Below are 13,663 nucleotides of genomic sequence, written 5' to 3' on the forward strand. Positions count from 1 at the left end.
CAGACACTGTGCTGCAATGCACAGTTGGAGCATTTCACATGCGCCGAAATGGTTTATCTTGGGTCTAGGAAGCCTTTGGATTCCCCTTGACAAAGTCAAAAAAATAAATCTAAAACCCGAATTACCTCCGAAAAATTCAACTCCTCACTCTGTAGGGCAGAGTCACTCTCAATATCTATATCCGACCAATCTTGGTAAATACCAAGAAGAAGACCAGCTCTACATGCCCCACCTTCCATATTTAGAGCTGAATGTGCATGTACAAAAGTATAGCCAAAGCTGCGACACTCCTCCCCAAATTATCCCTGATCACTGCATCAATACCACCATCAAGGGTGGATTTAGGTGCCCAATCTCGATATTTAAGGCTATAGGTATATGATCTTGCTCCAAAAGATAATTGCATAAAATTTTCAAAAAAAAAAAGGGGCAAATATGAGGAATGAGAAGCAGTTTACGCAATCTTCTACAATCACTGTTCCTATACTAAATACTAAACATTCCACGAAAAATGTCTACATTCAATTATGACCGAGAAATTTTAAATACACACCCCAAACAACTTAATACACATCCCTATTATTTTATATTTCAAATCAGATTTTATAGGTAGATTAAATGGCCAAAATAGACATCTATATATTAGAAGAAAAAAATAATAATAATCATATCTTCCTTATATGATTCTATAATAACAAGAATAAAGTTAGAAACAATCTAATTTAAATTTTCCTTAAATAAATTGTAATTAAATGGGGTAAGAAACCATATCATTTACAAAATCAATGACATTAAATATTTTTAAAACAAATCACTTTACTCCCACTTTTAGGTTTTTTTTTTCTTTCTAAAAGTTATGATTAGTCAATTTATTATCTAATATAAAAAAATCACAAGTATAAAATTTTGTAATTGTTAATTTGTTTGACCATTCAATGACAATTTCGTAGTTCCACCATTGTGGAGAAACTACTGATACAGTCTTGGTTGAATGTTCGACTCAAAATTTTATACTTGATCAATATGGTGTTTGGTGGATGAGAACTTAAATAATACAAAACCTATTTCTGAGCATCTATTTGAAGGAAACAATAATAATTCCTTATGGATATCTCAATAACTCACAAGTAATTAATATGGTCAATTATAAAATACTAATATGTTAATATATACTAATCAAATTAAATAGTAGCCTTAATGTAGTTAAATAATAGTGTATTTCATGATTTTTTAGGTTAAGGATATTTTAGGTAATTTGGGTTGTGTATTTAGTAAAATATTAGAATAAGTAATTAAATGGTTGGTGTATTGAGTATGGAGTGTGTATTAAGTAATTAGGGGTGTGTATTTAAAACTTCTCATTATGACCCACGAAAAAAGAAAAAAAGTTAATAAACGATACCTTTAATGACTCATAAATGTTATAATCTTATATTATTTTTAAAATAATAATAATAATAATAAAGGGCTAGTGCTGCTGCCCTCAAGCCTTGATTAATAAAACTGCAGAATACAAGGGGTGACATTGAGCCTAAACCCCTGATTACAATAAGCATTCAGATGTCCCGAAATAATATTAGGAATCTCTACAAAAGACATGTATTCTAACAAGCACCAACTAGCAAAGAGTGGCCACTCTATTTACTTTGATATAGCGGTGACATAACGGAAAGATAACTCGATTTGTAACCTGATTATAACGTAGCATAATTACCATAAACATTGTTTTCCTACTATGTTGCCGCCCGAGAATAGATCCGACGACACTTAACTTTACCCTACCACTATGCGATAGCGACCATTTGACAAAGCAAAGGACTCACTGTCTACCTAGAGCACACAACGCACTCTGAGTACATACACAGGCATATAGCCTGACTAGCCCTACATAACTAATGTAGGGACTTATTGCTCGGATAAAGCGCAATAAAACTAAATAACATAAATAAATAAAACATAAAAGAAATTAAAATCTAAAGTCGGGCCCAAAACTTGAGACTCAACCCCAACTTCAGCTCACAACAGGCCCACTACAATAGAGCCTGGTCCCAAAGTCATGACACAGGCCCAAGGTCTATCCAAGAGAGCAAGAGGCCATTACCGTCACACCACCTCTCCCAACGGACCGTTGTCACCACAATTGGAGTCACAGACAACCACACCACCGCCATACCCATCGCCTTAAGCCAGATCAGGATTGAACCAGCCACCACTACTTGCCAATAAACGACAACATTAAGCCTATTCGTCCGGCAACAACGTCCATAAGATGCATCGTCGGACAAGTGAGAAGAGTTTTTAGAGAGACTCACTTGCAGCTAGGGTTTTCCAAAGAGAGAGAGACTAATATCATTTATAATCTTATATTACTTGATTAGCTTATGATGAAAATATATCATAAAAGAAAAAGTCTGTTTCTTTCATTTGTTTGAGTAAATTTTCTTGTCCAACCTAAAAAAAGTTTCTGGATCCGCCACTGACCACCACAACCATTACTCACATTGAAAGCACAATTAGAATTAATTTTCAGTCTACCAAATAGGGATTCTGCCACTTAGTCACAACTCTCTTCTTAAAAAAAGTTTCTGAATCGGCCACTGACCACCACAACCATTACTCACATTAAAAGCACAATCAGAATTAATTTTCAGTCTACCAGATAGGGATTCTACCACTTAGTCATAACCCTCTTCTTCTGCTTACCAGCCCTCAAATGATAACAATGGTACTCCTCGATTAGTTTTACAGTCAACTGTAATATTTGCATAGGTTGAAAGGTTTTTTTTTTTTTTTTTTTTCCATAGCATGTTGTTCCGTTTTGTCCAGGTTGTCCACAAGCCAAAGAATAGGAAATCAAGTTGTGAACTTGTGATCACTCTACTTTTTTTTTTTTTTTTTTTTTTTTTTTTTTAGTGTTACAATTCAAGTTGATCACTTTGTAAACACATCAATCATATCCAGAATCCAATCCTGCACCGAACGAGCTGGGTGCTCCAAAGCACGAGATTTCAGGGATTTCAGTGGGCCTGCTTCCCAAAAACATTTAAGAGCATTACAATTCTTAAATGAATGTGTACCTGTTTCCACTTCTTGATCGCAAAACAGACCTGGTACGCAGAACGTTCAAGAAAATACTCCAAATAAGTCCAAAATCAACGTACAGTGTAATTTTGAGATAAACTAGTGGTCACAAATTTAATGTATAATATCAATCATGCTCTTGGTCACATCTCTTTGCTGCACAATAGACTTGTACAATTTGTTGAGTTGTTTTGATGTCTCTCATCTCAACCTCATCTACCACCATTACGTTTAGCAGTGTCAAATCTTTAAATTTATTCAACGTGATTTAAGGGTCTTTTAATTTTCACATTAGTATAAGAAATATTACACTTAAATAATTGAAAAAATATCACAAATGATCTCTGAACTTTGACATGTTAGACACTTTGGTCACTGAATTTTCAAATATATCACTTTAGTTACTCAAGTTTAACTTTGGCTTTCACTGTAGTCATTGTTGTTAAATATTTTGTTACACATCGTTAATGTTAAAGGTATTTTGGTCGAATCACCCAAAAAAAATCATTCAGATTTCTTTCTCTTTCAGAATTTCATATTTCATCACGATACATCAAGAATCTCAAGTTTGAAGCTCTGGGACGATTGTAGTCTTATTATCATTTCTCATATTCTAATCCATGTTTGGATATTCAGATTTCCTAATGTTCGGATATCTCCGTCTAATCTTCTTCTCCATTAATAGACCAGCAAAATGGGATCCAGTCTTCTGGAAGATGCATCATTCATCAAGAACTTTTATTTTTCTATGGTTTGACTGGTGCCCATAAACCAAAAGAAGAACGAAAAAAAAGGAAAAAGAAAAGGTTCTTTTCAAAAAACATAGAGGTGCTCAAGTTATGGGTAAAAGGAAGGGAACCGAGACATTCATTATTTCATTATCAAGAAAAACTAGCAGGACCCACACCCTATGTGTGTGTGGAAATATGAAGTAGTGAGAAGTTTTTTTTTAATGATAAAGTTGAGAAGTTTCTTTTTACCATTTTCTTTATGACAGAAACAAATTACAACAAGAAAGAAAAACTCCTAATTATACCATTTCCCAGCTGATCCAAATGGAACATTGGGTACACAGAAAGGGGTAAATAGTAAAACCATATCCTAGGATTCTGAAGATTATATGCTAGGTTTGCTAAATGATCACTACAAAATTAGCTTCTCTAAATATGTGTCGCAAAATTACATTCTGGAATTTTTGTACCAGCAACATATATCTCGTAAAATTATCTTAAGTTGTCATGGAACAGCAGCTCTCCCCAAAATACAGTCAATTAACGTCTTGGAGTCATCAATTTCTTTCTGCCATGTCTATAGCCATTTGATGCCTATTTATTTTATATTTTTATTTATCTTTTATTTTATGTATTGACGCTATTGTCCTAATTAATTTAATATTAAAGTTTATTAATATTTTAGAGTTATAATAAAAAAATAAAAAATTCAGTTACGAAGCGCAAGCTCTCTTATCTTAATAATAGAATAGATAAAGCCAACCAATTCCTCCAATTTCCTACAAAAAAAAAAAATTGGTTTATTTTACTACTGGAGTGGAGAAGTATGAATTTTCATATAAAAAGTGGATGGGATCACCACTCACCAAAAATGTATTCATTATAGGGATAATGATAGGAGCAAGATATTCTCAGATGATCAAATCTTATCCCAGAGGAAGAAGAAGAGATCTTATTCAAGGCTTCATATATAGTTCTTAGTTTCATCAATAACTACTCAGTCATGAATTCAATTGAACCTGCAGACGTGAACAATACAAACACAACCCAGTCTTAATAACATGAAAATCATGTTCTTCTCCTTATCCATATATACTTGTGAACTCTGCATCCTCCGCCAAAGCTTGTACAGTCCGAGTCAAAAGGCAAACCTCAAAATCAATACTTCTTTCTTTGATTAGTCTTAGCAAACAACTTCCCATCAAATTTGTTACTGGACCCACTTCGAACCGGCACCGGCCTGCCCCAACCAAATTCATTATTCACTCATTCCGTTCACATCGAATCAGGGGGAGCTTCCCGTAAGCAACGAATTACTGATCACCGCACAGCTGATGACAAGTCTGGGATTCTCAACAAAGTCGATGCTTCTCCTTGTCCATTAAATAATTTAATATGATTTATAGAGAAAATCTCAACTAGACAAAAATATCCTCATAATATGCATTATTTACAAGATTATAACAGAGTATTTAACGGGTAGTGAGTACTGAGTAATGTGTAAAACGATGTAAAAGATAAGTGACTAAAGTGATATTTTTAAAAAGTCAGTGACCAAAGTGTTGAACGTACAGAACAAAGTTCAGTGAACATTTGTGATATTATTCCTAAATTTCCTTATACTAATATTTTTTAAAGATGTGTTATTTATTTATATATTTTTTTTGGCAAAAGATTGTGTTGTTCCTATAAGCTAACTGAAAATGAGTTTAATTTGTTAGATGATAAAATTTGACTCTTCTAAAATGAGATTTTTGGCCACGCCACTGAGTCTAAGTATTCAAGCACTCTATATAAAGGAAGAGATGGTCCCTGAATTCTCTACATTAAAAAAGAGTCCTTCCCCCATAAACAAGGAGTTTGTTTTGCTGACTTCATAGATAGTTCAGGTACGTACATTAGTTCTATTCAACTATTTTCTATACAAGACATATGTATAAGTGTTCATTGAATTGTGTTTATATATCTGTGAATTGATCCTGTGCTAATTCTTCTTCTTACATTATACATATAACACTTGCTTCTCATACAGATTAAGTTCATCGACTACAAATATATACCTGGCCTAGACTGTAGCGCAGCAACTGACAGGCAGAAATGGGGGGCCTTGTGGTGAGTATTGTGACGACTCCCTTTGTACAATTTTGGGGGAGATCATGGAATTTGGTAGACATAATTAGAGCGGCTACTTTGCTGGCCCTCCACGGCCTCTGTTTGTTTGCTCCGTTTCATTTCACATTGGCTGCCTTTTGGGTGGCCGCCGCGCTCTCTATTCTCACTGGTTTTGGAGTCACTCTGGGTTTCCATAGACACCTTGCGCACAAGAGTTTACGGCTTCCCAAATGGCTCGAGTACTTGTTTGCCTATTTCGGGGTTCTATCACTTCAGGTATGTGATTACCAAGTGCTACTACATATACGTGATTTTGATGTTTGAGTATTCTTTTGTTCTTTTAAAAGACCAAAGAATAAAATGGTGTTTGTTGTTTATTTTCGATGGTTTATTTGCAGGGAAGTCCGATAGAATGGGTGAGCACGCACCGATACCATCACCAGTTTACAGACACAGAGAGAGACCCTCACAGCCCCTTGAAGGGTTTCTGGTTTAGTCATATGGGTTGGATCTTTGATAGCACTTCTCGATATCGAAAAGTAAGAAGGAATTAATTAAGGATTACATTTTAATATGAATTGAAATTAATGTTATGAGTTTTGTCAGAATGGAGGATTGAAGAACGTTGAGGATATGAAGAAGCAGTGGTTCTATACATTTCTTCATCGGACATACGTTTTACACATAATTGTTTCTGGAGCTTTGCTCTATGCCCTAGGTGGACTACCTTCCTTTATTTGGGGAATGGTACGTACTAAATTGCAATTCCTCACTTCACCATGTGTATACATGGCTCGAATCCGTAGCCATTCTATTGCGGATAGAAACAGTTGAAAATCGAATACAACTTATCATTATGATTAATGAATGATTGCAGGGAGTGAGGACGGTATGTGTTTTCCACATCACTTTGCTAGTAAACTCTGCCGGTCACATCTGGGGAACACAAGTATGGAACACCGGCGACCTGTCAAAGAACAATTGGTATGGATATATTCGATCTCACTCCCTACATTTAGATTAATCAACGACTACTAATTGGGACATATATAATTTTGTTTTGGTTAATAGGTTGTTGGGATGGATCGCACTTGGAGAAGGGTGGCACAACAACCATCATGCATTTGAATACTCAGCTCGACAAGGTCTGGAATGGTGGCAAGTCGACTTGACTTGGTATGCAATCACAGCTCTTCAAGCAATTGGGTTGGCAACTGACGTCAAAGTTCCCACTGAATCTCAGATGCGCCGCAAGGCCCTCAAAAAATATTGAATTATCATGTTAGCTATTTGCCCGCAATAATTTCATGCAATCGCGTACGTACTTGGTGGATGCATGTCTGTGTTAATTAGTGGTGTACTAGGGTATGGTGACGAACTATGTATTAACAGTGACTGTTCAAAGCCCTATCTTTTTCAAGGAAATTGTCTCTATCTCTCTCTTTCATTCTGAATTAAGGAGTTTCCATTTATGCCCTTATTGGCATCGCGTACTGGTTTCTGATACTATACAGTCATTCCTTTAAATTAGGTCATCTGAAAATTGTCTTTATAAAATATCAACCAAATCTGTTCTTATTTCATTGAAAATTAGACAACCATGATAACAAAGAGAAAATATATGCATTTTCTTTTGGGACCAAGGTGAGAAGTGGGAAAATTGTATGTTATCAGAGGGAGAAGTACATCAGTTTTCTTCAAGCCAAAGTAATCGCTGTTGATCCTAGCTAGCTAGCTGGTTAATTTTCAAAACTAGTTGTGAGAAAATGCTTACCATTTTGTAGTTATTTTTCTCTTTCATCGGTAATTAACTAATTTTATTATGAAAAGGAGAATAATCTTACTAATAAAAATAAATCATACAAATGACCAATAAAAAACAAGAGCAACAAACAAGAACAACCTACCCTAAATATGGCCAGTAAATGTGGCCAGATAAAGGCAAATGGTAGTTGTTAGCACCTACTATACTCTCCCATTAATGTAACCAGTGTTACACTATCAACACTATACTCTATTCCAACTATAGGGTTTGAGCATCTGACCACTCATTGCACCGCATTCTAGTTTTTATTTTGGGTGTGTGAATTGGGGGTTCTATTATTCTATTATTTTATTTTTTACTATTACCCTAGCTACTACCCTCCCTTATGAATCTGTTTCTTTCACTATTAGAATAATGTCATTAGACATCATCACTATTAAATCGGTCAGGATTGCACCTGATGTTAAAAATCGTTTTAACATCTTATTGTTATTATAGACATCAGTCACTAACTGAACAGATGAGAAAGGTTTTGTTGGAAAATTTTTTAAAACTGCGGAGGGACTAACTTTGAAAAATTTGAGAACGCGCGGGGACTAAAATTTCATTCCCCCCCCCCCCCCCAACACTCAGTATTTTTTCCGCTTTCTCTAAAATTTCGAACCCAGACCTCCAGACCTAGCCTCCTTCTCCAAGCTGACCTGCATCGACTCCCGATCTCCTTCTCCAAGCTGACCTGCGTCGACTCCCGACCTCATTCTCCAACCTAAGCCTACTGGAGCCGCCTCCAACCTGACCCCGAGTCCCCGACCTCGCTCTTTGACCCCGAGTTCCCCTGCCTCGCTCTGACCCCGAGTCCCCGATCTAGTTTTCCAGACCTCGAGCTTGAGCTCCGATCTGACCTCGAGCTTATTAGCCGACCTGAGCTTGTCATTCTCCAACGTAGGTCCTCTCTCTCTCTCTCTCTTCTCTCTTGGTTACCACCAGTACTGATTTTCTGTCCGGTTTTGATCTAAAGTTCAGTCTTTTTTGTTTAATTCTTGTGTATTTGAGTTGGGTTTGTCTTTGAATGGCTTAAATGTGTGGTATTTTGAGCTGGTGCATGTTGAATGTGTTTGATTTTAGTTCTTGCACATGTTGGCTGTCAATCTGCAGAGGAAGATCGGGAGTTGAAGGTTTTCAAGAAGGAAGAAAGGATAGGAGCAGGGTATTTTGCATGTTTTCGTTCTTCTAAAGTCTGCTAAACCCATTGATGGTGCTGCAAGAAAGGTATTACTTCTTCTTACTCTCTGCCTTTTCTCATCTGAGTATTACTTGCTTTTCTGGGTTCGTGCTTATTTGTGGTTTCATATTGATAAAGAGGTACAAACCAAGACCCATGAGGGCTGAAAGAGGCAATGAGTTGCATAATGGGAAGTTGATTGTGCAGAATTGCGGATTTCGGAGTTGGCCTGATGGGATTCAGTCAATGGCTCTCTCGCTATTTCCTTTATCAATAATGTTGGGGTTGATTGATTTTGATTACAGTTTGTAATTTGATGTTTCAACAGTCTGCTGTGGGGTTGCTTATAAATTTAACGCATAGACATCTACTTACAGTTTTAGAGAAATTTGTTCTGCAATTTTAATTGGATAGTGAGAAATGTGATTGGGGAAGTTCAGTTTGTTGGATTGGGGGTGTGAGATTATTGTTTGATTCGTTAAATTAGAGGTTGTTGAAAATTATATTCGGACATCTATTTGCCGTTATGCAGATTATATTTATTCTCTGTTTTATAACAATTTTGGTGTTTAATGGTTCTGTTTCTGATTCTGCCAATTAGTTTTTTGTTTTTTTCTGTGGAGGTTTTAGTTTTTAGATTATATATAGTACTTGATTTCTTGGTTATTGATGTTTTGAGTTTAGCTAGATTATAAAGCATGAAATTGATGTTTTGATACTTTTTATCTTTCAGAGTTAATCTTTATGTCAATGAAATACTCCAAAGCTTACCAACATTTAGGAATCTCAATCATTTGAACTTGGACCTCTATTCATATTGAACTAAACGTGAAGATGTTGATCTGGTGCCTGATTCCAAATTCTAACAAGGTACTCTGCTTTTAAATTTTCTGCAATTTTTTGTTTTGTTTTGTGTGGTTTATCTTTCAAATGAGTGATCTGGGGTTTTGTTTTTATTAGACTGATAAGGCTTCAATGCTGGATGAAGCAGTTGAGTATTTGAAGCAGCTCCAGCTTCAAGTACAGGTCAGATAGTTTTCATTTTTTGGGATTATATAATTCTATTAGCATTACAAGCAATTGCTTTTAATACGTCTTCAAAGATAAGTCGTGTTGAGTAGTATGGATTTTTTAGCTAGGCTCTTGATTTTCTGTTGTGTAAGTTAAAGTTTTGAGGTATTATATTGATGCTATTATTCAATTAGCCATATTTGATTGTGTGTGATTGATTTCTCATTATAGTTTGCATAGTTGTGGATTTTGGGTTTTCAGAGGGGAGAAAGGAAGAAACAGAAGAAGGGGGAGAAAGGAAGAAACAGAAGAAGGGGGAGACGGGAAGGACAGAAGAGGCAGGGAAATCCAAAAGACGAGAAGAACTGCTCTACTTCACAGATTCAAGGTACAAATTTATACACCAAATTAATTTTTATGCTTATTGGTTATGTATTATAATGATTAATTTCAGATCGATACTAGGTTTTCAATTTTGATAGAGTTCCTTTTCACTTCGTTGTGTAAATTTGAACTTGAATTTCGTGAATCACTGGGCATCTCATGAGTCATTGTCCACCCACTATACACATGTGAACTTAGGAAAGTCCTGCATGATTAGACTTTGATAAAAGAGTCTGCATAATTTCATTTTGTTTGGGTTTTGATGTGGTGCATTTGATAAAAAAGTGTTGGCCTGCCAATTTGTAGGTCTTCTTTCATATATTTAAGCAAGGGCCTGCTGGTATTTTGGTTTTCCAATGCAGATTATGAACTTTTTCTTCCATGACTGAGGTTTAGGCTTACAGGAAAGAATTTCTGGAAAATATTTTAAGTCTAGATACAATTAAACTTGCTTTTCTCTGCTGACTTCATATGCAAGTGCAATGTTTTGAAGTATGATTCATTTGATTTATTGCAGGAATCCAAAGAAAAAGGAAACTCCACATATCACTGTTCATGATTAGAAGTGGCTACTTAGCATAGTTGCAACACATATCCTACGAAAGTAAGCTTCTGAGGACTATCTTTGTTGAAAAATTACCGGTGAAGGTGAAGAAGAAGGTCTTGATCAGGGAGTTCATTAAGTTTGAAGAGGTGGAGCCTGTGAGGATTTGATCTGAGCCGATAGAGGATGTGAGTGTTTTACTAGAATGCTTTTTAAATTTAAGTATTTGTGTTTCTAGACTCTTAAGTTAATTTGACGATATTTTTATCCATGTGATTATCTCTGTGCATAACTGCATACATAACCATCCAGAAAAGTAGCGGAAACTTATAAAGAAACTCCATAAGAAAGCTAACAGGTAAGATGTCAATCACTTCATTTTATTTTTAAAGTTGTAATTATATATATATATATATATGTATGTATCTGTATATATTTTTTTCCAAAGCTACTTGGTTTTGGGTTGACTGCATTTTAGCCTTTTGAACTTACCTTAGTCATTGCTATTTGCATGTGTGAACTGATTTCATGTTCTAGACAGCATGCTGCATGCTAGATACTTATTACATTAGAAGGCAAAGAAACATATTTGGGCAGCAATTTTGAATGGCACTGATAACATGTTAAGCTTCTTTCAATTTTGAATGGTGCTCTTAATTCATCATTGTTGCAGGTCAACGCTAGCAGATCAAAGCGGCAACTTCAATTTTGTCTGGAGCCTTAGGACTATCACAGTGGTAAGAGCAAAGGTTCAATGTTGTGGTCATTGAGCTTGCAAAACCCCTCACTGCTTACTACCAAGTAATAGTAGTTCAATGTAGTTAGTTAAGTTCAGTTTTCTTATTATTTAAAAGATCAAACTGTTGGAGAAGAAATGAGGTGTGTGATTCAATTGTGAAGGAAATAAGTGTGAAGAAATTTTCGAAATTACTAATGATGGCAAGTGTGAAGTATGTCTATTTATTTTCAAAAGCTTTGATGTTTTGCTAGGAGAGATTAGGCTCTTCTTTCACAAGGTTTCATGCTTCTGCTTCTGAACATATAAACCACTGTTGCATATCATAATTATAGAATCATCTCGATGAAAATTCTTGATTCTGTGCCGCCTTAAATAGGATTTAGAGGCTGAAGTAGATTATGATATTCGTTGTCTATTCTTACAATTCTAGAAGATTTGTGAGGATCATGATATAACTGCAATTACTCTGCTGTTTAATATAAAGTTGCAGAAATTGAAGAAAGCAATGCTTTAGCTCTTGCTCTTGCTATATTTCCACATTGTAGGCTCAAATGCTTGGGATCGAGAAAACTTTGCCAAATGTGAATTGTGAAATTTGATGATCATCGACTATTTTGCCTTGCAGGGACTGAACCCAATCTGGATCAATTTTGAGTGATATTGGTGGGATTTTAGGTATGTCAAATCTCAACTAACAAGAGTTATGGCAATTAGCTTCCCAATTGTTTTCTTTTCTATTTCAGATAAGTGATTTATTTATTGAATTATAGGTATTTGTAGTGGGCGGTAAAGGATCGGAAAGGGTATACCCAACAACAACTTGACGAGGTCCGCATTGAAGTAGCCGACTACTTACAGACTCTGTTGTAGGTTCTGACCAGTTTCTTGATTTTGAGTTAGTTTTAACTAACTTTTTTGTAGCAATTATGAACAAACAAGAATACTAATTGCTAGGCTAGCCTTGTAGTATATAGGTGCATATATGAATTGGGGTTTTATTTTGCCCATTTTGTAAACTGTTAAGGATGATGAATGTCGGATATAATACCCCAATTTGCAATTTATAATCACAGTTCTATTTTGTGGACAGAATCCTCTTTATAGAATGTGATGTTTAGATATAAAGTTGAAATCAGTTTTAGCCGTAAAAACTGATGTCCAGAAATACAGATACATCAGTTCCAAAATGAAAATCGATGTTACTAATATATCCAGACATCGGTTCATTGTTAAAAACGATATACTACCGAGTGCCAGACATCAGTTCCGAAATGAAAACCGATGTTACTAAAACATCCAGACATCGGTTCATTATCAGAAACGATATATTATCGAGTGCCAGACATCAGTTCCGAAATGAAAACCGATGTTACTAAAACATCCAGACATCGGTTCATTATCAAAAACGATATACTACCGAGTTCCAGACATCAGTTCGGAAATGAACACTGATGTTACTAACATATCCACACATCGGTTCATTGTCAGAAACGATGTCTACAACAGTATTACTCATCGGTTCTTAAATCAATAACGATGTTAAAACTCAAACTTGTGTTATATAATCTATATTTCTTTAAGCTTTAAATACAATAAAATGTGGGTTTAACAATAGTAAAGCATGCAAGTTTGTTATCATTTAAACTTCTTTACATCGGTTTATTATAAGGAACCGATGTCTACCCGAATATTAGACATCGGCTAAAAACCGATGTCTGCATTTTCCGGATCTTTCTCATCACCCACAAAGACATCGGTTGGATTTTTTTTTCTCATCGGTTTTTGACCGATGTCTGGGGCTATAATTCTAGTAGTGTTTTTATTTTTTTTATTTTTCTATTTGACAAGTCAATCATGAATCAGATATCATTATATAATAAATTAATTTTTTTTTTTAACCTATAAATGAAGGAAAAATAATACGTTCTGTAAGTTGAATGAACTGTATTATTAGACAAGGAATATACTTCTCAAGTATTACCAAACTATCAATTTACAAACAAGGAACATTTTCACATAAAGGACAATTTTCTACTAAGAAAATATACTTAGATTGCTATGGTTGCTACATATG

The 13,663-nt window shown here is 35.2% G+C and overlaps 1 protein-coding gene and 1 long non-coding RNA gene across 2 annotated transcripts; both read left to right on the forward strand.

Annotated features, from left to right (window-relative positions):
- Nucleotides 1-5,844: 5,844 nt before the first annotated feature.
- Nucleotides 5,845-7,340, forward strand: LOC112200381 (palmitoyl-monogalactosyldiacylglycerol delta-7 desaturase, chloroplastic). Its single transcript, XM_024341411.2, has 5 exons — nucleotides 5,845-6,200; nucleotides 6,323-6,463; nucleotides 6,531-6,671; nucleotides 6,802-6,908; nucleotides 6,996-7,340. The coding sequence occupies exons 1-5, from the start codon at nucleotides 5,910-5,912 to the stop codon at nucleotides 7,195-7,197; spliced, it is 882 nt and encodes a 293-aa protein (XP_024197179.1). The 5' UTR covers nucleotides 5,845-5,909; the 3' UTR covers nucleotides 7,198-7,340.
- A 987-nt stretch (nucleotides 7,341-8,327) lies between these two features.
- LOC112196054 lies at nucleotides 8,328-12,258 on the forward strand. The gene is made up of 9 exons (XR_005810182.1): nucleotides 8,328-8,631; nucleotides 8,845-8,958; nucleotides 9,050-9,781; nucleotides 9,872-9,937; nucleotides 10,184-10,310; nucleotides 10,824-11,038; nucleotides 11,163-11,208; nucleotides 11,524-11,651; nucleotides 12,215-12,258. It is a non-coding gene; the product is annotated as an uncharacterized LOC112196054 (long non-coding RNA).
- Nucleotides 12,259-13,663: the final 1,405 nt, after the last annotated feature.

This window comes from Rosa chinensis, chromosome 4, assembly GCF_002994745.2.
Source record: "Rosa chinensis cultivar Old Blush chromosome 4, RchiOBHm-V2, whole genome shotgun sequence".
Lineage (NCBI taxonomy): Eukaryota > Viridiplantae > Streptophyta > Magnoliopsida > Rosales > Rosaceae > Rosa > Rosa chinensis.